Source organism: Erythranthe guttata, chromosome 12 (assembly GCF_056151865.1).
Source record: "Erythranthe guttata isolate IM_541 chromosome 12, IM_541, whole genome shotgun sequence".
Classification (NCBI taxonomy): Eukaryota; Viridiplantae; Streptophyta; class Magnoliopsida; order Lamiales; family Phrymaceae; genus Erythranthe; species Erythranthe guttata.
In genome coordinates this window covers 20128004-20151668 of record NC_142544.1, presented here as the reverse complement: position 1 = coordinate 20151668, position 23665 = coordinate 20128004, and the positions used below count along the sequence as shown (strand labels likewise).

The 23665-nt window shown below is 36.9% G+C and overlaps 4 protein-coding genes across 7 annotated transcripts; 2 read left to right on the top strand and 2 right to left on the bottom strand.

Annotated features, from left to right (window-relative positions):
* Window positions 1-218: 218 nt before the first annotated feature.
* Window positions 219-6594, bottom strand: LOC105969966 (auxin response factor 19). 2 transcript variants are annotated; one of them, XM_012994734.2, is made up of 14 exons: window positions 5780-6594; window positions 5502-5614; window positions 4199-4297; window positions 4057-4113; window positions 3810-3965; window positions 3639-3723; window positions 3459-3549; window positions 3189-3353; window positions 2973-3095; window positions 2805-2880; window positions 2552-2693; window positions 852-2431; window positions 581-771; window positions 219-497 (listed from the first exon to the last, which is right to left on the bottom strand). In XM_012994734.2, exons 1-14 carry the CDS (start codon window positions 5826-5828, stop codon window positions 362-364), a joined length of 3063 nt encoding a protein of 1020 aa, XP_012850188.2. In that variant the 5' UTR covers window positions 5829-6594; the 3' UTR covers window positions 219-361. The 2 variants fall into 2 exon arrangements, with proteins under 2 accessions (XP_012850188.2, XP_088683218.1); XM_088827092.1 differs by having other exon boundaries at window positions 5502-5617; window positions 5780-6493.
* A 5600-nt stretch (window positions 6595-12194) lies between these two features.
* MOS4 (modifier of snc1,4) lies at window positions 12195-14866 on the top strand. 3 transcript variants are annotated; one of them, XM_012995003.2, is made up of 7 exons: window positions 12195-12618; window positions 13026-13275; window positions 13390-13565; window positions 13878-13961; window positions 14253-14322; window positions 14457-14590; window positions 14668-14866. In XM_012995003.2, exons 2-7 carry the CDS (start codon window positions 13039-13041, stop codon window positions 14720-14722), a joined length of 756 nt encoding a protein of 251 aa, XP_012850457.2. In that variant the 5' UTR covers window positions 12195-12618; window positions 13026-13038; the 3' UTR covers window positions 14723-14866. The 3 variants fall into 3 exon arrangements, with proteins under 3 accessions (XP_012850457.2, XP_012850456.2, XP_088682259.1); XM_012995002.2 differs by having other exon boundaries at window positions 12385-12618; window positions 13029-13275; XM_088826133.1 differs by having other exon boundaries at window positions 12385-12618; window positions 12917-13275.
* Window positions 14867-16238: 1372 nt separating this feature from the next.
* On the top strand, window positions 16239-18793 carry LOC105970168 (uncharacterized). Its single transcript, XM_012994968.2, has 4 exons — window positions 16239-16345; window positions 16471-16542; window positions 16871-17386; window positions 17711-18793. Exons 1-4 carry the CDS (start codon window positions 16343-16345, stop codon window positions 18731-18733), a joined length of 1614 nt encoding a protein of 537 aa, XP_012850422.2. The 5' UTR covers window positions 16239-16342; the 3' UTR covers window positions 18734-18793.
* Window positions 18794-19250: 457 nt separating this feature from the next.
* On the bottom strand, window positions 19251-23252 carry LOC105970140 (methyl-CpG-binding domain-containing protein 2). Its single transcript, XM_012994939.2, has 6 exons — window positions 23009-23252; window positions 21845-21921; window positions 20235-20936; window positions 20036-20089; window positions 19797-19942; window positions 19251-19677 (listed from the first exon to the last, which is right to left on the bottom strand). The coding sequence occupies exons 3-6, from the start codon at window positions 20846-20848 to the stop codon at window positions 19562-19564; spliced, it is 930 nt and encodes a 309-aa protein (XP_012850393.2). The 5' UTR covers window positions 20849-20936; window positions 21845-21921; window positions 23009-23252; the 3' UTR covers window positions 19251-19561.
* Window positions 23253-23665: the final 413 nt, after the last annotated feature.

Here is a 23665-nt window from a genome sequence, read left to right as displayed (position 1 = left end):
GGAAACTACACAATGCATACAGATTTCAAGCTGTTACTTTCTACAATACAATTTGGTAGGGATCAAGTTTTTACAAATGAAACAAAGAAGAAATAACCGTGATAACTAGAACGTATTTATCCGGCTTATCAGCTTGTCCTATATTTGCTTCAAAAAAATAGACGTGGCATAGAGATGCTTTCGCTCTCCGGTCTACTTCTAACACGCTACTATCTCTGTTGTCCAAAGTTCAACGATAGCCCTGTCTGCTAGGGATTCATTTTCTGAATATATTTATCCCTACAAGGCTGCTCGTTTTTCATTCAACGTATCGAGGGCTATATTTTGTACGTGGTAAATGGAAATGACAATTTTGTCCTTTCTAAATCAGACCATTATCGGAGCTGCTACATGCTTGATTGGGAAGAACACTGTTTCCAAAATCTCCATCCAAGCTCATTTGCTGGACCTCCTGTGGAGAAAGGATCTTGATGCAACGCACGCAGCTCACGAATTCCCTGAATTCAGCATAATAATATACACGATTATGCAACCGAATTTTTTCCAAATAAAAGAAAATAGTAATAAAAAATACACTTACTCCCAAGGATCATCGCCAACTAGCAAGACATCATTCTCGTGATCCACATAGACGAGTTTCCAACCAACTCTCTGACGGTCCTCCAGCTGTCCCTCTATGCCGAATCGACGGGCCAGATCTTGTTTCAGCTCATCATAGCACGAGTAACGGCTAATATCTATCGATCTTCCAACAGCTCCACGCTTGTACACCTTCAAGAACATACATAATTGCCTAGTCAGCATTTATCACAATTCACAATAGGGAAAAACAAAATAAAATCAATTCCAACCTTTGTATATGTCCGCAACCTAGGAATTTGCGTCGGTGGAACCCATGCACCACCTCCTCCATTCATGAAGTTGCCGTCGTTTATGTTGGAATCATCAATGGAATTGAAAGTGATATCTGGAACTCCAAATGACTGTGAGACCATAGACGAAGAGGGTTCATTTTGAACGTCCGTGGGAATATTCTCGTAGGTCGAAAAGTCCTTATCTGGTCCCACCATGTTCCTCGTAATCAACGGCTCAGACATCATGGGAATCCCCAACTGATTGTCCATGTTAGCAGCCCCAAACGAGTCGTTGTTCCTTTGATCACTAAACAACATCGACTGAGTAGAATTGAATGACATGGAGTTGTTCTGCGGCATCCGTGCATCGTTCTGCGAAAGAACCGATGTTGCGGAAGATGAGCTGTCCAAATAATCTATGTGGGTCCCACCGGAATTAAGGTGGTAAGTTTGAGATGCTGCGAAAAATCCTTGGTTCTGACTTCTTGATGTACTATTGTTATTATTATTAGTATTCAAGGGGGGCTTATTACCAGGTTTCTGATGCAAGTCTTTAACTAGGTTACCGCCAGAAGACATGGGATCCAGGCCAGTTGTTGAATCTAAAAGAGTGAAAGAAGGATGGGTAATAATCTCATCCCCCATTGTTGTTGTAACTCGGTTATTTCTAACATTCTTTAACGGCTGAACTGCATTAGGACAGTTGTTCGTGGATGGTGAAGTCGAACAAGACGGAACATCGTCTGTAACTGCAGACTGGCCCTTATTATTACCAATGGCTCCGTTCATCAACATATTGTTTGTTTGGTTTAAGGTTGTCCCGACATGGCCGGACAGTTCCGACTGTGTTCCGAATTGATGGGCAAACTGAAGATTGTTCTGACTAGGGTTTCTTGGCATCTGCTGACTAGGATGATGCATGTTGGTCGTTTCTTGAGAAGGGTCGATCATTTGGCTTCTTTTCATGGACATGGAGAAGTTTGACGGAATATCTTGGAGCTGTGTCGGCTGCGAAGTTTGCTGTCCTAACAGAGACTGTTGTTGCTGATGGAGTTTCTGAAGAAGTTGGAGCTGGATTTGGCTGTCTGAAACATGCAATTGTTGGTTTGTTTGATCGACGGCTGGGATTAGATTCTGCTGTTGTTGAGGCAGATTTTGAGGGGGATTGCTATTTCTCTGTAGCTGATGATTGTTCAGAAAAGATTGCTGCTGCTGCATAACCTGGGACTGAACTTGGTTAGTGGGTATATTTTGAGCAGCGACGAAATTCTGTCTTTGCGGTTGGTCAATATCGGTCAACTGTTGTTGTGGCGGTTGGTTGGGCCTCTGTTGGTTGAACTGTGGGCTGTACTGATGGGGGATTTGGGTTGCTGGTGGGCCCAACGGCCGTGAGTTTTCTGAACCGTTGACGTAATTCGGTTGTTGCATGGAGTTAGCGAGGGAGGGGTTTTGCTGCATGCTCATCCACTGTACTAAGCTGAGGCCCTGTTGAGATTGTGGATCTTTTAATCCGTATTCGTCGCCTAGCCATGGCACTGTTCTCCTGAATAAATTGTCCATATCCGAAGAGTCGTCATCTGCAGGGCCAAAATGACATAATATTAATATTTCACATTTTTTCCAATTCTTGAATCATTGTGAATTGTGAGCTGTAAAAAATCAAGAAAAAGAAATAAGGTAACCCGAAAATTAATTACCTAGCATTCCAGGTTGCCTAGTGCGCTTCGGTCGGAAAAAAGGCGGCGTAGGGCAGATGAAAAATGGAGCGGTTACAGGTTCTATCTCCCATATGGACACACGGCTACGTTTTTCGCCAGCTGTCAACTCATCCCAACCAACCTGCGAATGCCAAGTGGATGGATATCGAACATAGTCTTTTTCTTTCTTTCTTTCTTTTAGAGTTAATAAATAAAATGGGAGCACATTAATTTCTTCGAAATGGTATTATACCTGTAAGTTGCGCCATTGGGAGTTTTTCCAGCTGACTGAATCCAGATCACTGATTCCGGTTATTGTACCCATATATCTGCACAAGGTACAACAAAAAAAATTCTTATTTTTCGTGATTTATTAAAGGAAAAAATAGAGTGGAGAAAGTACGAGCAGAGCAAATATTACCTTCTAGTCCCTGATTCTTCGGTTTCAAACATCATGCGAAAGCGCATGCCGAGAGATATTTGGTTGCTACAAACGGCCTTGTAGTACTTGGCTAACGGGATCACGAATTCCGACGGGCTAGCCCTGTGCTCGTATTCAAATAAATCCCACTTGATCATCATCAAATAAATAAATAGCACGAATTGAAATTGAATTTGTGAGTGGATTAATGATTACCTCGGATTGTAGAACACTGTAAAAGGGCTGTTATTTGCAGCAGCATGTGCTGCAGCAGCTAATATACCTATGTGCATGCTGTCGCTCGACAAAACCGACGAAGACATATTTGTCGGTTGCCTGTTGGCTCGTCTTATCCCTAGAAGAAACTGCTGCTTTTCATCCCTGTCAGTTATTGACAGTTGTAATAATTCAACATTTCAGAATTTCAAGAATTAAAAAAAAAAAAAAAAAAAAAGGTTCTTTTGAGTTGGTTTCTTGAATCATTACCTAATAAATAAGACGGAGTCACCGGCAATCAGCCTCTTCCCACTGACAAACAGGCTCCATCCAGTTGTAAGAAGGTGACGCTTAGGTTGTCCTAAATAAAACCACCGGATTTTTTTATAAATCATCGTAATAAATAAATACTTTAAATGGACCAAAGCAGAGTGATTAATAATTAATTACCTCGGAAAATATGTCGGAATGTCCACAGGCTATCATGCAAGTCCCTTGCAACCAGCTCTTGCGCAGGCGGTTGCATTGTGAAATCCTGGAATTGAAATAACCGTTTGTCCATCAAACACGAAAATATATTAAAAATCAGAGACAAAGATTCCTTCAGACAAACAAACAAACCAGAGGAGGAAAAATCTTTTCTGCGGATCGACGAGGCACGGAGAAGCCCCCATGGGTGCTGGTATCACTTGCAGTCAAAGTCTTACAGAAGAACTCCGTCAGAGGCTTGTTTGATTTCATCGAAAGGTCTGATCTCAATAGAGCATCCTTATCAAACTTCAATTTAAATATATAGAGATGATCAGTTTTTTCTTAATTCTTTTTTTAGTACAATAATATTATTCGACGAAGGCAAAAATTAAGTTACCGAAGGCACTGGTTGTAGTGTCATCTGAGCATATACTTCGTCCGTTTCTGGATCAGCCTAATAGATGCCCCCAAAAAAACAATTAAAGATTTTATCCGAGAAGTAAAATGTGGTAGTATAGTTAGTTAAGGCAAGTGCATACATGCAAAGTGACATTGTGAAGGAGGCATAATAGTTTCGGTGGAAGATTCGGGTAGTTCGGGATTAGGGCATCCACATTCTTTTTCATGGATGCAGCTACCTGAGAAATCAAGATTTACATGTGTTAGGATATAGAATTAGTTTAACCTAGTATTATTGTATCCATTAATACATATCTTGTGCAGTAGATATCTTCCAAACTGCAGACAACAAACCAGTTACTCAACATCAACTCCATTTTACTTCCACTAATTCTCATTCTTGGATCAAAGAAGCAATTTTTCTTGGTTTTTCTTTAATACAATTCCTAGTGAAACGAATTGAAGTGCATATCAGTAATATATAATTATAAGATTTTTAGACACGTTTAATAACTCATTCGAATTATTTAGGGTAAATTACGGCCAACCATGAGGTAAGGTCAAATTACGAAAAAAAAAACTCTCATGTACCTCTCAACTATGAATCTTCTTAAATGTCCGTGGAATATTCTCCAACTTGTACTCATTTTGTGAAAAAAACACGATTTGATATTCACAGGCCAAGAGACACATTTTATGATCTTGTTTCAAAATGTGGAGCTCGAATGGGATAAAACGGGTACAAACTGGAGGATGTTCCACATAATCTAGAAGATTCAAATAAATTTTATACCGCACCCTAACATGAGAGGTTTTATCGTAATTTAACATTGCCCATAATTTACAGAATTATTTAACATGATTTGGGATAATGACAGAAAGGCAAGAAAAGAAGAAGGGATTAAAGAGGAAAAGAGTAAGAAAAATCCTCAACAACCCCTGTTTCTTTCTTGGCATAACTGCGCACGTTAGCATGGTCCACTATGTTTTGTCTCTATAATTTCTTTGAGCCATGTTTCTGCAAACTACTCCCACTCATATTCTCACATCTCATGCTCCTCAATAAATAATTCTAACCACCAGCTCAAAATAGCAGAGATTGCTCCACCCAAAATAAATATATATAATATATAATATAATATTAAAAATATTTAAAAATTTAATAATAATGATGATACGCAATAATAATGAAATCCCTGCATGTGACCAAATTATGCTGCAAGCAAAAGCCCACTGACAGCGAGGGGGGTGGGGATGAGAGCACGGCTGTTACGCTAAACGACACCGCAGAGGCGCAAGTTAGCAGCTTTCCCCTCACTCAACGAAAAGGACAACCTTATTAATCTATGCATACAAGATAGATACAGAAAAAGAAATATGGATTTTGCCCTGAATTGCAGTAAATTAAAAAAGGGGGGAAATAATAATAATAATAATAATAACCTGTTCGCTGTGGCCTTGAGGAAAGTAGACGACGTGGGTCCCGGCGACCGGCAGGTTTACCAGTGGACCGGCGCACGCTTGCCATAGCTCCCGATTTATGTTCTTCTTCTCACCTGCTGCCGTTCATTTTTTATTTCATTCCAGGAATAAAAGATCAGATTTTTACCACAGGATTATTCCTCCAAAGTTGTTAAAAAGGAGAAAAAAATCAACATATAAAACTAAAAATAAAATTAATCGCATCGCATCTGTAGAGAGAGAGAGGGAGAGATAGTGACCTTCAGCGTTAGCAGGCGGAGCTCCGGCACCGGAGTTTGGTGTCTTCATTCCCCTTCAGGAACTCGCCTTTTCCAGCTCAAATAAGCGGCCGGAGTTCTCACTAGATTCTCATCTCGCCGCGGAATAATATAACTAATGTGAGGGAATACAGTTTCGACCAGCTAATTAGTTGAAACAGGGTTTGTCGGCGCCGGAGAATACTTCCGGCGAGAAATGGATAGAGAAAATAGATTTTTTTAATTACAATGAAGGGAGGAGAGAAGAGGAGCTTTGGGAAAGGAGGGGATGTTGAGTATAGCAGAGACCAAATGCTGCATTTTTACTTTTAATTGCCCCCTTTTCCACACTACACATTCCAGACAATTACACACACAATTACACACACAAATACTCTCTCTCTCTCTTCTCTCTCTCTACATATATATATATATATATTCAAGCACCCATTTTTAATTACTCTCACTTTCTCTCTCTTGTTCCAAGGACTTCACTTTCTCTCTGATCAATTCCAAGTTTCTCTTTCTACTCAAAGTTCTAACCTTTCATTTATTTAGTAAATAAATTTTTTTTATGCCTCGTGATTCTCTTTCTCTCTCTAAATTGATTTTTCGATTACAACTCTTTCTCTCTCTACACTCATCCCTGAGGGATGAGTCAGACTGAGGGGGCCTTATAGAGTTGACCAGTTAGGATAAAAATTAAATTCAAACTTCAGTTGTCATTATTACATAGCAGCAGACATTATTAATTCCATCGTTTACCCATTGGTTATTTTTTGGTTTACAGATTTTTAGGCTGCTGCAATATTAACTGTAAACATTAAACAAAAACAAAAACAAATTGCAAAAATGTCAAACATAATTCTTTTTTATAATAAAATAGTAATATTTATTTATTTTTGTTAATTAATGTTGAGCTCTTGACACTCCACATTAATTAGTCTGTGTGTTTTAAATTAATTGATCACATTTTGGAGCTGCAAATTGCAATGCAATAATGAGGTGGCCTGGAGTAAATAAATATGCAGGCGTCAAATAAAAGCTATGGTAGTTATTGTCAATAATATTTGCTACTACTTCATTGACATTCTATCATTATTAATCATTAGTCATTAATCATCTAGTGGTTTTTACTTTTCTTTTAATTTTCACATTACTTTTTCATAGATAATTATTTGTTAGCCCAAAGCTAAATTATTTGGATTAATAAAGGATGTAATGGCTAGTTAATGATTGTGACAACTAATAAGTAATTAAGCTTGATTGTGTTTTATTTAATTTTTTTTGCTTAAACTGCATGGATTAAATAATTCATAGTTGGTGGCTGGTGCCATGCCAGACTGAATCGGCGGCTCGGCCCACATATGTCAGCTGCTGACCTGCTCTATTCAGGTTTCATATTTTCAGATTTGCACCTTACCTTCTGAAAACTTTCGTTTTGGCCCAATAATTTTATCAGCCCTCACCAATTCAGTCCCTATAGTTTTTTTTATTTCATCAAACAGTCCCTATCATTTGACTACACTTTTTGTTTGTTGTTTTTTTTTTTTCAGTAAAATAAATAAACTAAAATGAACTGGAAATTACTATTTGTTTGTTGTTACTAATTACTAACTATTTTTTACTGATTATACGTTTAATTTCTGAAATAATGCAAAAGAGTAGATTCTTCAACCATAACTTTATTATATTTTCACATATTATTTTCCATAAAAAGTAGTTTAACTTTAGTTGAAAAAGTATTTTTGTTGTTTAGTTTTGTTTGACAAAATTTCATTTTGTACTATTATTATTGATATATTTATTTCTTCATGTCAGTGGGGTCCGCTAGTACTGTGAGAAATTCCGCTGACGTAATTACAGTTGAGCCGTCAATGAAGTCAGTGGTCGGCGTAGATGGCTCGGCTATTGATGGCACTCATTACAAAAACAAAAAAAAACTAAATTTCCTTGATTTTATTTTAGGGGATAATACTTTTACTATTTGATAAGTTTTTTTTTTAATTTTTTTTAATTCATTAATATATAGTTAGACAAACCATTGGTCTGCTCTATTAATATTAGAATAAAGTCGTGACCATTTGCAGCCGAAAACCCGGCTTGTTTTAGTGGAGTTGCTTTTTCTTTTTTTCCCCTATTTTCTGCCATTATTTTAAATAATTTAATATTCAGAGTCATAAAAAGGGTAAAATCGATAAATTTTAACACCATGTATTTATATTTAAAAATAAAATATAGGGTCAATTTATTTTCTGAAAATACATTAATCCTAATAATATTATAATTATGGTATATAGTCTGGCCTGGATCCAGTTATAATTTTATGATTAGGATTTAGGATCCTACCCGAAAAATGATTGGGCTCTATTGCTAGCTGATTTTAGCTGGCTTAGAGATTCCAAAATATTTCGTGGTGGTTCAAAAATAATTATTGTTGACTATTTTGTGTTTCGAATATTACCTCTAAATTTTGTTTACTTTAAGATAATTGAAATGTTAATTATGCATTAATGTAATTAGTACATTTTCTTGTAATTGGGCATTAGTAGACAACACTTATAATGATATGTTGTCAATTTGTCGTTTAGCAATTGATATATCTAGTGGGCCCATTAATAAATGTTTATTTGTGGCTACAAATAATTAAGTTAATGAGCCAATATCATAAGTTTCACACATCAAGTCCATTAAAGTTGTGATTTAATAGAGAGTTATTCGTTAAAGATAATTTAATTATAAATAAACATATTAAGGTTCTTGAACAAACTTACATGTTCCAAAATTTTGCACAATCTTTCCCATCTTAATTATCGAACTTAAAATCCTGGTTCTACTACTCTACGATCACCCGAATACAAATGATATGGTAACATATTTTATGACTCAAAGAGACATTAGAAAATGGAGGGAGCAATTGAATTATTCCAACCATGTGATATTATGCCACATTTATTAAGTTTGTCTCTAAAGATTTTTTAGTGATTTTGAGGTTTTTGTTATATACCATGAACAGACAATTCAATTAAAATGTCGCTTTATTCATAGTCCAAATATTGGGACCATTTATAATATTGTCGGTGTGAAGGATTATATTATATATCCATAGATTTGTAAAAACAGACACAAGTTTTATTATATAAATTGTAAAAAAAGTCCTTTCAAATCGCATGTTCAATGCACATGTGTTCATTTCCGGCCATTTTGGCCTGAAAATGAGAAGAAAAAAAGGCAATGTAGCACAAATATTTGAATTCAATTGGTATCGATTTTTTTTTTTTTTAGGTGGTAATCCGTAAAATGGAGTAAACCTTAGGTGGTTTATCTGATACTACTTACCATTTACAATATGATCGTAATGTAATAAAACTCGTAAATTAACGAAAAACGTTAACATGCGTACAGGACCACAAACAAAGAACCTTTTGGGACCAAAATCTTATTTTTTTCATTATATATATGCGACTATATTAATATGCTCTTATTACTTCATTTCTTCCCGCAACAAAACAGTGTGCTTAAATGTTTCCTCATGTGACATCATAAAAAAGACCAAATGTGTAGGTATTCATATGCAAAAAATGAACCGAATTTTTGAATTCCATCTATTTTGATTCTAATTTTTAAAATTTTGAAATAAATAACTTGCATTCTAAATTTACTAAGTTCCTAATTTCAATTATTTGATGAAATTTTTTGGATCCTAATTTAATTATATACGAGATTCTATTTTTCTTTTTTTTTTTGGAAACAAAATTGAAATTGAAAAATATAGTGCTAATTTGGTTTTGGACTTCAATTTCACCACTAGTTGACATTTGTGGGAGTCGTTTGATATGCAATGTGGGCCCAATATTCATTGACATGTCTCGACCGAAGTGGGCCCTCGTGCCCCGTCAGATGTGGACTAAAATTGCACCTGGGTCTCGTCCTATAATAGAGTGCCGCGTGTAATTATGTAGGGTGAGGTGCATGTGCTGTGTCGTGCTGATATATGTTTGACCATGAGCTTGGCATGGACCGGGTTGACCCGGTAACAAATAATAAAGGCATTCTAAATATTTACTTTTTCCTTCATATTTTATCCTTATTAATTCATCACTATCTAATACTCAAACTATATTTAATATTATTTTAGGGATTTGCTTTTTACCGTTTGAAAACTGCTATTTACCGTTCAAAGACTCTCTCTCTCTCTCTCTAAAAAAATTCGCTCTCAAGACGATTTTGATCACAAATCATACTTATTGGTGTGATATACGAACATAAATGAGTTCATCGGATGAAGATCTGGATAGCGGACACAACGAGGTAAAAATTCCGTCTTTTCGATCGAAAAAAATGGGCTAAACGTTTAAAAGCCCAACTCGGGCGCCCGAAGGTGCAGTGCACGCCTATGTTGGGCGTGCAGTTGGCTCTTGCACGCCCAACATCGGCGTGCACTGCACCTTCGGGCGCCCGAGTTGGGCTTTGAAACTTTTTTTTTTTTTCTTTTTTTTTTTTTTTTTTTTTTATCAATTTTTTTACGCTTTTTTCAGGACGATACGTCTACAATTGAAGTTGATCATACCGATTATTTTACAACAACTCAGTTGTTTGACTCGAAGGATGAGGTAGTGGTTTGGGCGAGGTTCGTTGCAAGAGGTCTTTTTGTGAAAATGCTAAAAAAAAGTTGTTCTAAAAAAAAGATTTTTCTGACTTGTGACCTATACGGGGAGAAACGAGAATGTCCATCAACTAACCCAAACGCGCGCCCGAGAAGGACCGGTAGCAAAAAAAGAAACTGTGGTTTTCAAATTGTCGGAGAGCTACGGTCGGACGATAGATGGGAGGTCAGAGTAGTATACGGGAAGCATAATCATTTTCCAATATATGGGAGGTCAGAGTAGTCTACCAAAGGCGTTGCGGAGTCGACGTGAAGCGTGGGATATTCTAAATAGTGTTTGATTTAGTTTTGTTTTTTTTATTGGAATGAATGTATTACTATTGACATTGTATGTTATTATTATTATTATGTTATGATGTTATAATGAATGTTAGTATGTTATTATTATTATATTATGTTCTAATAATAATAATAATAATAATAATAATAATAATAACATACTAACATCCGAGTCCGAATTTTTTCGCCCAATTAGACATTCTGTAAACATAAATTATATTAAATTTACTAACTTATTTTAATTCAGAAAAAACAAAAATTTATTTTAAAACAGAAAAAAAAAAAAAAAAAATCGAACGCCCGGTTTGGGCTTTTCCCGGGCGAACCGACGCCTGGACCGGGCGCCGGTTCGCCCGGGAAAAGCCCAAACCGGGCGTCCAAAAACTGTTTACACGCCCAAGTCGGGCGCCGGTCGCCTGAACGGACGCCCACTTTGGGCGTCTGTTCAGGCGGCGGGCGCCCGACTTGGGCGTTCGTCCATTTTTTTCGAAAATTATAGGGGTTTTAGAGAGATAAACACTTTTTTATTTTGAACGGTAAATAGCACTTTTTAAACCGTAAAGAGCATTTTCTTTATTTTAATATGCCTGTAAAAAACAAAAGAAAATTTTGGAGGCCAGACCTCTTGGACTTTGCACTTGGGCCGATTCTGCAACGGGCTGAAGAAAAAAACACGGTCACATGCATGTGTGCTTACTGCTTAGTACTAGTTCGACTTGATAATTATGTAAGCAATAGCTCATAATTACATTTGAGTACTACCTAAGCAAGGTTATATATCAAATGGTTTCAAATTTTATCATGTTAAGGAATCAAATGACTTGATTAAAGATAAGTGGAAAGGAAAATTAAATTCCACAATGACATTGAATTTATCCTAATATCCACTAAATTTAGCTTTAACGTCTAATCGATAGTCACAACCACTATTAGTACTTAGTAAACTCTGCGTTACTACAATAATTTACACACAAAAAAAAAGATTGGATCGAATTAAACAAGTCATGTTGTATTTAGTGGGATTCCCAATATGTGCTAGCCACTGTATTTATAATTCCATGCCGGACTTGATTGACGAAGAAAACCACAATTGTATTTGAAATATCATATATAATTAGAACCGCCAATTGATCGGGCCTAACTGAAGCCTGATGGCTCGGCCTAATTATATTTTAGTTAGCGAAATCGAGTTTGAGCCATTTACTATATATAAAAATTGATCTTCGGAATGAGCCAAAACCTCATTAAATGCAAAATATTGGCCGACTCTTTTGAGTGATTTCCTTAATGGGATCCTACAAGCCAGCTAAAACAGATTACAAAACTCAATTATTGCTAGACACCCTCTCCTAAGTAGGGTACCCTAAAAATCTAGTGGTTAAGAGGTTATGTCCAAAACTATAATTACGTTTAAGAAACGACGTACAACTTTGTCGTTATATTGCATACGTTCCGAATCAACTGTCGTTTTGGAAAAACAATTCTTTGTTTCGCTTCATCTGTCACTTTAAAATTCGAATACTGCATTAATTATTGTTTCCAATATTAATTATTAATTATTTGAAAGAAAATAATTTTTGAATATTCATATGTTTTCATTTGGGCCATTCAATTAAGGCCTTTGATTAGGTCAGTTAATTGTATAATGGGCCGACCACACTATTCAGTCTCAGCCCACACCACCAGTTCTCCGTCGAGCGCAGTTGAGCCATCACTCACCTCTTCTTCCACACTTGTTTACCGGCAGCTATTTTGGCACTCCGCTACGGCGCCGCTCCTCCCCAGCCGCAACCGTCAGCTCTTCGCGTGCCAGCAACCACACGATTTTCTCCGATTGAGTCCAGATTCAGCGCTTTCCGAGCATCTCTAGTTTTGAAAACCTAGCCACTGAAATCAGGTAGTTCTTCCTTAGTTATGGTTAAATGAAACTGAGTGTGGCCTGAAACCTAAGTAAAATCCCCTTCATTGTTGTTTCCATTTCATTTTTTGTTCAAAAATTTATCAGTCTCCTTCATATTTGTGTTTCCATTAATTGTTTTATCAGTTTCCCAGATAGTGAATATAGTTTGAATGTTGATGCTAATGGTATAAATGATACGCAGCCTGGTGAATTTTCATGCCTAAAGTTCGGTTTCTCGAAATTTTCGTAATCCTAGGTTTAGATGTTCTTAATGTCTTCAACATCTTAATTGTAGTGGAATTGGTTGGGGGCAGCAGCAATTAACCCTAATTAGAAGCCCAAATATAACAGGCCTTCTTAGCTCCAACTATACGACACAAATTCTCACCACTAAGTGTAATCAGCAGGGGCAAAGTTATGGCGATTGCAAATGGAAGTAATGAAGATATATTGATGCTAGAGGCACCGCCTCAATTGTCTGCAGCAACGCCAGCTCAAATAATTGATGCGCTGCCTTACATTGATGATGACTATGGCAACCCGGCAGTTAAAGAAGAGGTGGACCGATTGGTCGAAGATGAGATGCGCCGGAGCTCTAAGAAACCATCCGATTTTCTCAAAGACCTCCCCCCTCTCCCCAAATCCAATTTTCAGGTGTGTGTCAAAATTCGATACTTCTATGATTTGTGGTGCGTGCGTTTGTGTGTGTGTGTGTGTGTGAGAAAGAGATTTAGTGCCTCTGTCTAGCTAATAATATCAATATTTCAGGATCATCCAATGCTTGCTAGAGAATACGAGAGGGTCAGAGCTGGAAAGCCACCAGTGCTTATGGATACATCGAGATACGGACTTGAAATGCCGCCGATGAACAAACGGAATGACGAGACTGCATGGAGGCAGGCAGTCCAGAAAGCGCAGCGTTTGTTGCAGCATCAAGTGATCAGGTAATGGCTCATGATTGTAATGAAATATTTTGTTGTTTCTTCTGCTTCAGTAAAAGAGAAATGGAAAAAGCAAACAAGAAAAATGTTAGGATTGTCGGAAGGCAGTCGATTCGAACAATGTTCATCCAAGATGATAAATATTAGTAAGACGACAGTCTAAACTTCATATTGTTCCACGAATCTGGTCATGAATAGGATGATTACATTCAGCTTCGAATTGGAAATTCAGACGATCGAAAATCTTGGCACGAGACACTCCTGTTGTACCTTGTCTTCTGAGGTCGACCTTGACTTTGGTTCTTTGTTTTGTAGGCTTGAGAATCTGGATTTGATGTCAAAGCATGGCCCTGAAGTTTGGAAGTTGTATAATCAACAGTTGGAAGCATTTCTGGCAAGGTGCGTTTGTCGCGTTACGTGTTGAATTCTCTATGGAAGAGCAAGTATATTTGTTATATTCTTGATCCTTTATGCAACTTTTCTTCAGTTTTCTACAGATTTTTTATCATTTATTATTCCACCTCCAATTCCATGTACAAACATGTTTTCACTGAACATTTAACCTTTATTTTCGCCGTTTAAAGCTCTCTCATATTATACCGATTATTGATGGATTACCATCTCATGGCAAAACAATGACCATATGTAAGAAAATTGAAAAATAATATAGTTATTTGGCTTCCTTTTCAGAATGCAATCACAAGTTCTGGAGCTCAGTGGAAACATTGAATCTGTAAATAGAGAGAGGAAGTATCACCAGGTAACTAAAAAACAGGCGTCGCCTTTTTGTGCTAGGTTTTAACTTTTAACTATACTGCAAAGGAGGAAAAACACATGAAAGAATGGGCTTGTTGTTTTGAAATGTAATATTTTCTTCTGTAATTAATTGTTCAGCAAAACACTGCCTATGAGCTGAATGCTTTATCTACACAATGGAGGGAGCTATGCTTGAAAAACATTGAAATCCAAGCTGCATGTGGTGAAATTGAAACCCGTATGGAAGAGCTAAAGAATGAAGCTGCTGGAAGGTAATCAATTTCCTCGTCGTTTAGGTTTTTCCCTCTTTGATTTGCATGTTTCATGAGTTTCTTATTTTCGTAATCAGGGGATGGAATTTGGAAGAAAATATTGCAAACGACCCTCAACACGCTGAAAATTGAGGTCTGAAAACGATCCTCTTTTGGGATTTTTTTTTTTCATTTTCCCTTTCTCGTGCATTATAAACATGCAAAGTAGTTGATATTTTCTGCAGTGTAAAAGATTCTAACTAGTTAATATGAGCAATCAGTGAACCTGCATTCCTATCTTTTGGCTTCGAGTAATGATTCATTCCCGTGTTTGTTTATATTTAGTGAATGTTAGATTTATTTTCTTTATTTTGCTGCCAAGGCAATGTGGTATTCCTCCCTAATGGGATTTCGGGCAAGCGAGATTGGCATATTGTTGAGAGAGTTTGAGATGAGTCGTCTAATAATAGAAAGAAACCTTATGTTACATTACAAATTTCATCAAAAACCTTAATTTTAGTTTTGATAATTTGCAGAAACAAGGAATTTAACACTGCTTGTGGGGTTGGACGTCACATATTGATGCAACGTCCAAAAAATTATTTCATGATCAAAATCACAAAGAGTTGTATACTATATATAGTTCACAATTTTTTGATAAAATTGGAATCGGTTTTTGGTGATTTTAATCGTGAACTTTTTTTTTTGGACGTTCCAACAATTTTACCAAAAATCTGTGTACTATAGTATACAGTTTTTGGTGATTTTGATCGTGAAAAAGGTTTTTCGACGTTCCACCAATTTTACCCAAAATATGTGTACTATATAGCGTACAATCTTAGTTGATTTTGATCGTGATGTTCTGCCAATTTTATCCAAAATCTGTAGTTTTTGGTGATTTTTATCGTGAAAAAGTTTTTGGTACGTTCCATCAATTTTACCCAAAATTTGTGTACTATAGCACACAGTTTTTGGTGATTTTGATCGTGAAATTTTTTTTGGGACATTCCGCCAATTTTACCCAAAATCTGTGTACTATACTATACACTTTTTTGTCATTTTGATTGTGAAATAATTTTTATAACCAATTTTACCCAAAATCTGTGTACAAAAGTATACAAATTTTGGGTTGTTAAAAAGTTGTACTGGGCCCACAAAAAACTTTGGTTGGGACCATGAACAATCTATGTTGGGCTGTTAAAAAGTTGTACTCGGCCCGATACAACGCTTATTAGGCCCATGAAAAAGTTAGATTGGGCCGTTAAAAACTTGCACTAGCTTGTTTGGGCTATGAAAAATCTATATTAGGCCCATAAAAATGATAGGTTGGGCTATTAAAAAGTTGTACTGGGCCCATAAAACGGTGATATTTGGGCCTGGATTTATGGTAAAGTGGCCTGGAATGGGCCACCTTTTGGACCTGAAATGAGCGTTGCAGTGGGCCTGAATACACTCTGAAATGGGCCGTAACTTGAAATTCCTAGGTCCACAATTTGATTTGAGCCGGAAATGAAATGTTCAAGGTTAAAATTAATTTTGGGCCACAGTTAATTGCGAATTTGGTATCGTGTTTATTCTGTAGGGAAAATGGGCCTGGTCAATTTAATATATGGGCCAAACTAACTATGTAGCAGATAAGAAATATTGGTTAAAAATAAATTTTAATTATTACGTTATAGAAACTGGAAACGAATAATACAATCTTTGACGCACGTTTTTGTATTGGGGCGAACAGACTACAGAGTATTATATTATCTGGTTTCGCTTCTGGATATGGTGAGTAAGCCCTCAAATCTCGCGCCATCATTTCCGCATTCAACATCTAGAACAAGAAGAAGAAGAAGAAGAAGAAGAAGAAAGTTTTAATCTTTTTCTCTAATACATTTTTTTATTAATTGCAGAACTCGTGTCTGAATATTGGCCATAACTGGAGTTTCAGGCTCATCAAAACGCCAAGAGCTTGTGTTTCTCAGGTGGGTTTTCTCATTTAAATAAATAAATAGAAATGTTATCCTTTTTTATCACCTCGACTTGTTTTAAGATGTTATTTTTGCGATAACTGTTGATATTTTGAGTTTTTATTAGTTGGTATTGAGGTTGATCTTTATGAATTAGGTTCAACAAATTTGCCCACAATTGCTATTAGTTTATGTATATTAAACTTCTTTGAATTGTTAATTTCCTATCAGTATAAAGTAGCATAAGTTCTCATAATGTGTTCGATTATACGTATCGATTCCATTGGTATCGTAATTAAAGCTTGTGAACTCAATGCCCAATTTTTCGAATCTATTTCTGCAGGAATGTTCTCGTGTAGCATTACGAAAAAGGCAAGAAGAACATAGTAATGTATTCAAGAATGATTCTCCGAATACGGAAAACCCTCCTCTCGTTACTGCATTAAAAGCTTCGGCCGAACAAAATGCAGCCCGTTTTCACTTCCCGGGGCATAACAGAGGAAACGCAGCTCCTTCATCTTTCACCGATCTGATTGGCGAAAGACCGTTTCTTCACGATTTACCGGAACTTCCGGAGCTAGACAATCTCTTTTCTCCGGAAGGACCTATTTTAGAAGCACAGAAACGGGCCGCTGAACTTTTCGGAGCATCAGAGACATGGTTTCTTGTCGGTGGGAGTACATGTGGAGTTCAGACAGCAATAATGGCAACTTGTCTACCTGGAGAGACTCTTGTTCTTCCTCGAAACTGTCATATCTCTGCAATTTCGGGTATGGTGTTATCTGGTGCAGTACCGAAGTACATTGTTCCTGAATATCACTCCGATTGGGATATAGCCGGTGGCATCACTCCTTTACAGGCAAGTTCAATCTTTTTTTTTTTTTTTGATTTTTTTTTGTGAATCATAATTTACTGATTTGTCTCCCTTTTCAGAAAATATTGTCTTTTTTTATCTACTTGGGCCTTGTTTGGGTGGTAAAATTATCCATGTTTAAATAAAATAATTGGACTTTTTTTGTGTGTTCGGATATTCTTGGCTAATTAAGAGATTATCTATTGAATTCCGACAATGCAATTGAGTTCTTGTCATGAGATTATATATTGGCTAATATTATCTTGGAAAACAAACGAGGCCTTAAGAGAACTGTGTCCTCCGCTAATTCGACATGGCTGTGATAAACAGGTAGAGACAGCAATCGAGGAGGTGATACAGAAGGAAGGTCGGAATCCAGCTGCCGTTTTCATCGTTTCGCCTAGCTACCACGGTATATGCAGTGACATTCGCGAAATCTCACAGCTGTGTCGCAATAACAAAATCCCACTAATAGTAGACGAGGCTCACGGGGCTCACTTCAGCTTCCATCGCCACCTCCCCACCTCAGCTCTCGCCCAAGGCGCCGATCTTGTGGTGCAGTCAACACACAAAGTACTGTGCTCACTCACACAGTCATCCATGCTGCATCTCTCTGGCAACTTGATAGACAGAGAAAAGATCTGCAGGTGCCTTCAAACACTTCAAAGCAGCAGCCCTAGTTATCTGCTGTTAGCTTCGTTGGATGCTGCTAGAGCCCAGATAAGTGAAAACCCGGAAAATATTTTCAATGAAGCTATTCGATTAGCTGTCGGAGCGAAAAATGGGATCAAAAAGATTCCTGGAATCTCGGTTTTGGACGTTCTTGATTTTCCGAATTTTCTTGGTATTGATCCTTTGAGGGTCACTGTTGGAATGCAGGGCATTGGTCTTTCGGGTTTTGAAGCTGATGATATCTTATGTAGGGATTTTGGGGTGGTTCCGGAACTTGTCGGGACCCACTCTATTACACTAGCGTTTAACCTAGGAACTAAGAGGGAACATGTCTCGAGACTTGTCTTGGGATTGAAGTATCTGTCGGAAACTTATTACAGCAATGTGGAGAGGGCGATTGACGTAAGAAAGGTGGCGGTTTTCGACAATGATATTAAGATGGTTTTGAGTCCAAGAGATGCTTTCTTTGCAAGTAAGAGAAATGTTGTGATTGAGGAGAGTGTGGGTGAAATATGTGGGGAGTTGATATGTACGTATCCACCTGGAATTCCGGTGCTGTTTCCTGGTGAGTTTATCACCGAGGCGGCGGTGGAATATTTGTTGTATGTTAAAAGGAAGGGCGCTACTGTCACCGGAGCCGCCGATCGGCTCCTCTCATCTGTTCTTGTGTGCGGTAAATAGATATTCTTGTGGAAATATTTCACATTTTTCGATCGAAGTATATAATAGTTATTGTCCAAATATCGCTACAACATTGCGCCAGCTTAGCAGCAAATGAGGTACAAAAAGTGCACCCAACACGAGCTCACGTTTCACATTATAAACACCCGGTCAGCGCTGACGTGGCTCTTTTGCTAGTATATACGCAGATTTTTATGAGCCATCATAATGTTGTCTTCGATATGACGATTATGAACAAACGCATACTAAAATGGAGAAATAAAAGTTTTCGTAACCGGTCTAATACCTACCACTAAAGGATGTAACAAAATTCCGAAACCGAGGGTTTAGCCAATGGGGGGCGACGTTGCCATTATCGCTATCTGTAATTGAGGGTTTAGGCAGTGGGTACGATGCATCCGCGGATGGTGAGGTCATTAGGGCTTTCTGACGTCGGACGAAGTTGTAACGGCTGATTTTTGCACATAAATATTTGTGACCTCTCTCTACCATTGTGTGGGAGTGTGGTTTACTGTAGTTTTGTAAATAGGGACTACATCAAACCAACTTGTCCAAGAAATACAATGTTCCTTACAATTATACAACATGTGTATATATATATTTGTAAAAAAGAAACCCATAAGAAAACCTACATCAAGAACTATGTAGTACAAAATTGCCAAAGTTTGGAACGAAAACTATAATTCCCAACCGAAATATCGTTACAACATGCACCAACTTAGCACCAAATAAGGTACAAATAGTGCACCCAACATGAGCTCATGTTTCACATTATAAACACCCGATCAGCGCTGACGTGGCTCTTCCACAATATCCACCTCATTTTGTTTATAAAATTAAATCGCCATCGCTCCTTTGCTTCTTAGCTGATTGAATTTCAGGGTCCAAATCGGGATATTCCGCTGCATCATCCTCATCAGGATTTACCCATGCTAAAGGACGAACTGCAAAAAGTAAATAAATCCCGCGCTATCAATGTAATTAATTCTTATAAATCAAACAGCCCATAATTACATAATTTATGACAGCATACGTCCTGAAGAAATTAACAGTTAAGAGTTACCTTCCAAAGGATTAAAATCAGTTGTCTGTGCAGTACGAGCGGTTCGCTTGCGCACATAGTTTTCTTGCAGTGGTCTAGGTATTTGAAATGAAAACTGCGACAACCTAACACCTTCTTCTGCGTACTTTGTGTGCTCAGCAAGGTACCTAAGCAAGAAAGCATCTCGTTAGAAGAACTGTGAGGCGAAAAAATGGGACGCGCAATAAAGATAGTCATAGATCAAGAAATTATTATTATACTTTTGAACTTCCACCATTGAACGAAGTCTCTTGCCTGTTGGAGCCACGTAATACCTGTAAATATTAATCGAAAAAGGTGGACAAAGAGTTAAGTAGACAACCCTTTTAATCTTCTACTATTATAAAGAACACTATAACAATTATTTAAACGACCTAAGGTGCAAACTTGGTGCAAAAATAAAGGAAATAGAATACATACACGTCTGCAAACTTGGTGCTCCCTTCACCTCTGATTCTCAGAAGCCTTTGCCAGCCTGGCGGTGGTTGAGCAATGTTGGGTTTATCGATCGCCCAAAGCCTACTGCCATCTTGGGTAATATCAGGCGCATCTTCGCACGATATATCGGGCCTCCATTCTCGGCCTGTTTCACAGTAGAAGGGCTGTTCGATAATATGCTCCCTTATTTCCTCGTACTTCTCCTTTGTCGGAATCAGCCTCCATTTGAAACAGTTGGCACATTGCACAGTGAAGGCACCAACAGTCGGCACAATTCTTGGCCCCCTATTCGCAAAGGGGTTTTCCCTCGGAATAGAAGAAGGTTCCGGAACAAGTTCGTTTGCAGCAGAAGCATCCGCAACAGCAGGGTTGTAAACCACCATTTGATATCCAGAGTTTTCCGATTCATTTTCTGGATCTTCTATGGCTTGATTTTCTTCTACCTCTCTTGCAGAAGTGAGATCGCCTTGGTCTTGACAGCTGGTGGGCGACGTGGCACCGGGTAATCCTTCTACACTACTCGGTTGGTCAACAACTGCTGAAGAGTTGTCAGCCGTTTTCTCGTTCTTCAGCTTGATGGTGAGTTTTAAGGGCATTATTGCTCTCTCTCCTTCACCTCCAAGAATGTGATCAGCAAATTTTGAGACCTTTTTTTCTTTTTTAGCTGAAGAACAGCTTCAACAACTGTCAATACAGAAAGTAATACATTCAATTAGAGTTGCCGTGATAATTTGAACTTATAGAAATGGTTAGTGCAATTTGTGGTCAGAATAAGTACAGTCGTGTCTCTACTCTATAGGCAATTAAGTCCAAAAACTGTACAAACTAAATCAAACTATGGTAGATAAAGCAAAGATATGTTTTTATTTGCATAGTAAGAAATAAATCACGAAAAGAAATCACAGAATGAAACTTTAATATATTAAAGAAGGAGTCCATAAAATAATACAGAACTCACGACTAGAACATAATAAGCACAGTTTTATCCCAACAATTGCGCTATGATGCTGAACAATTGTTGATATATGACATACGAGATGACGAAACTTTGAAGATAATCATGGCATCATACATAATTATATTCGAATATAGTTTATGAGAAGATGAAGAATTCAAGATCATGTTTTCCATTTATAATTTGGCAGTTATCAATTAATTCTTTTTAGGTTAAAATCCCGATTAAAATCTAGGATTTCAGGATTTTACTACCCTTGTTAAATCCTAGTAGAACACTAATCCATAGAAACAATGAACAACGATCAAGAACTAATCTAAGAAATCAACAACCACCAGAAAACACATGTTTATTTATGTTGGGACATACTTCATTTATGTTAGGAGATGTTTTATATATGTCGATACATGTCAAAAAAAATGGCATACTATATAAATTTACAAGATACCCAAAATCCTACGATTTTAAGTTCCGAAATTACAACCCCCTTTTGATTTTACGTAAAATCCCAATTTCGACCACCTACTAATATATACAGCATAACTAGTTAAGTTTTACACGTGTTAAAAGTCACAAGCTTGCACTTATAAATGCTTAAGCATTAATAACTTTCCACTTAATATCCAAGAAAACTAACCCTCAGATTATCGTTTGCTTCCTCTTCACTCTTTCGCGATCACCGGTTAAGGATCTACTAACTCGACAAGGTAATAACTGAGATAAAAAAAACAATTCCAGCGATTAGATTAAACGATCAATTTATAAATAAAGCAATTCATAAATATATGAATGAGTGATGGAAATCATGAATCTTCAAACATAGCAATACATGTTTCCTCTTCGGCTATTCATATGAGCTACATGGCCACAATAAGAAAACGGGAAGTACGAAACATTTAAACAAGTATGTATTCATTCAATATTCTCGTCTAAATGAAATAAATTATTACACCATGAATCTAGAGAGTAAAATCGCTTCATATGCCTAGGAATAATTTTCACAAAGCAGTTACTGAAGTTAAATGTAAACCAAAAACTGAGACCGACGGCAAATTTGGAAATTCAAGAAAGATTGAAGGAATCCTGAAAGAGTAGCATCCACAGCAAGTATAAGATTTCTGTTCGCAAACACATGTTTAATGAATCTGATAAATGCTAAATTTCGAGGGGAAAAATCCGTTTAAATACCAAACACGTATCTTATCATTTTCGGCATACATACGTACATACCATGGGAATTTTCGAAAGCCATGCACGATGAATTCAAAGTCTAATTAATCGAAAATCAGAAATTTCAACTCCAAATCTATGGATCCAATCCCATTTTTCCTGAGCTACTATGATCAATCTCTATTCTCTACTAGATATGCAGTGTCTGACAAGATACATTTACATCCACACAAAAAATAAAATGCTGTCAAGGCACACAATCCATAGAATTATACAGAAAAAATAAAATAACAAATTAAACATTAAAAAAAGAGGTGAAGATAGGTCGGACAATCTGCAAAACAAAACCCATGATTAATCTATCTTTAAACAGCAGCAAAGCCGACATGCAAACCAAAACCCATGACCGGAAAAAATGAACAGATTCACGGAAATTCAATAAGCCAATATAAATTAAAATCTAAACAAGTAAATTGATTAAAAAACCATGGAATTAAAAGCATAAAAGATCCACATGGAGATAAGCAAAAACTAGGGCAGGAAACCCATCACCAAAACCTAGGCAAACCAGGCACATAGACAATAATTCACATTGAATAAATTGAAAATGACAGTGGGCAGAAACAATTACATAAAAGAGGATTGGAGAGATCAAAAGATCTACGCCGATAATTAACGACAGAACGAAGAATCAGCTGCTGATTCTGTAATAATCACGCTCTTCAAAATTCTAGGTATATAACAACACACATTCGTATGTATATATGTATAAAAAATGTGTTTGCAGAGGTTTCTTCTCAGCAGGGGTCAGGTGAAAAGAGGTCTAGAGAGAGAGAGAGAGAGAGAGAGAGAGAGACAGGGGTGTGTGTAGTAAATAAGCAATTGCAGCTAGAGAATTGACATTTATGGCTGTCTGAAGGGGGTTAAAATTGGAATAACATAAAAGATAACGGGCTATAAAAATATTTCAATTAATAAGGATTGCACCAACTGGGTTTGCCAAATCTGAGAATCAATTCATGAAATTAAACCATGATTTAAAAGTGAGTTAGAAACGAGTTTGATGAACTCGTGAATCAATCCATTAATTTTTTCCATTCAAATGATGAAATCAAATAAATTTAAATTGAATTTGCATTGGATTAATTTCTTATTGACTAATTAATTATTTAGGTAATGAGATGTTCATTTTTATTTTATTTTTGTCATATTTAGTGTTAAAATTTAGTAGTAAATATTAAATGTATTTTTGAAATTACATTCCTTATTTGACAATAATCATATTCTA

Excerpts from the sequence above, each read along its gene's own strand:
- LOC105969966 (XM_088827092.1), bottom strand. The coding sequence starts at position 5,828 with ATGAAGACACCAAACTCCGGTGCCGGAGCTCCGCCTGCTAACGCTGAA. Across the intron at positions 4,298-5,501 it reads CTCAAGGCCACAGCGAACAG|GTAGCTGCATCCATGAAAAA; the intron begins GTTATTATTATT and ends TTGATTTCTCAG. Across the intron at positions 3,966-4,056 it reads CACTACAACCAGTGCCTTCG|TTTGATAAGGATGCTCTATT; the intron begins GTAACTTAATTT and ends TTTAAATTGAAG.
- MOS4 (XM_012995003.2), top strand. The coding sequence starts at position 13,039 with ATGGCGATTGCAAATGGAAGTAATGAAGATATATTGATGCTAGAGGCA. Across the intron at positions 13,962-14,252 it reads TTGGAAGCATTTCTGGCAAG|AATGCAATCACAAGTTCTGG; the intron begins GTGCGTTTGTCG and ends CTTCCTTTTCAG. Across the intron at positions 14,323-14,456 it reads GAGAGAGGAAGTATCACCAG|CAAAACACTGCCTATGAGCT; the intron begins GTAACTAAAAAA and ends TTAATTGTTCAG.
- LOC105970168 (XM_012994968.2), top strand. Across the intron at positions 16,543-16,870 it reads CAAGAGCTTGTGTTTCTCAG|GAATGTTCTCGTGTAGCATT; the intron begins GTGGGTTTTCTC and ends CTATTTCTGCAG. Across the intron at positions 17,387-17,710 it reads GTGGCATCACTCCTTTACAG|GTAGAGACAGCAATCGAGGA; the intron begins GCAAGTTCAATC and ends TGTGATAAACAG.
- LOC105970140 (XM_012994939.2), bottom strand. The coding sequence starts at position 20,848 with ATGCCCTTAAAACTCACCATCAAGCTGAAGAACGAGAAAACGGCTGAC. Across the intron at positions 19,943-20,035 it reads TCAATGGTGGAAGTTCAAAA|GTACCTTGCTGAGCACACAA; the intron begins GTATAATAATAA and ends TTTCTTGCTTAG. Across the intron at positions 19,678-19,796 it reads TGATTTTAATCCTTTGGAAG|TTCGTCCTTTAGCATGGGTA; the intron begins GTAACTCTTAAC and ends TACTTTTTGCAG.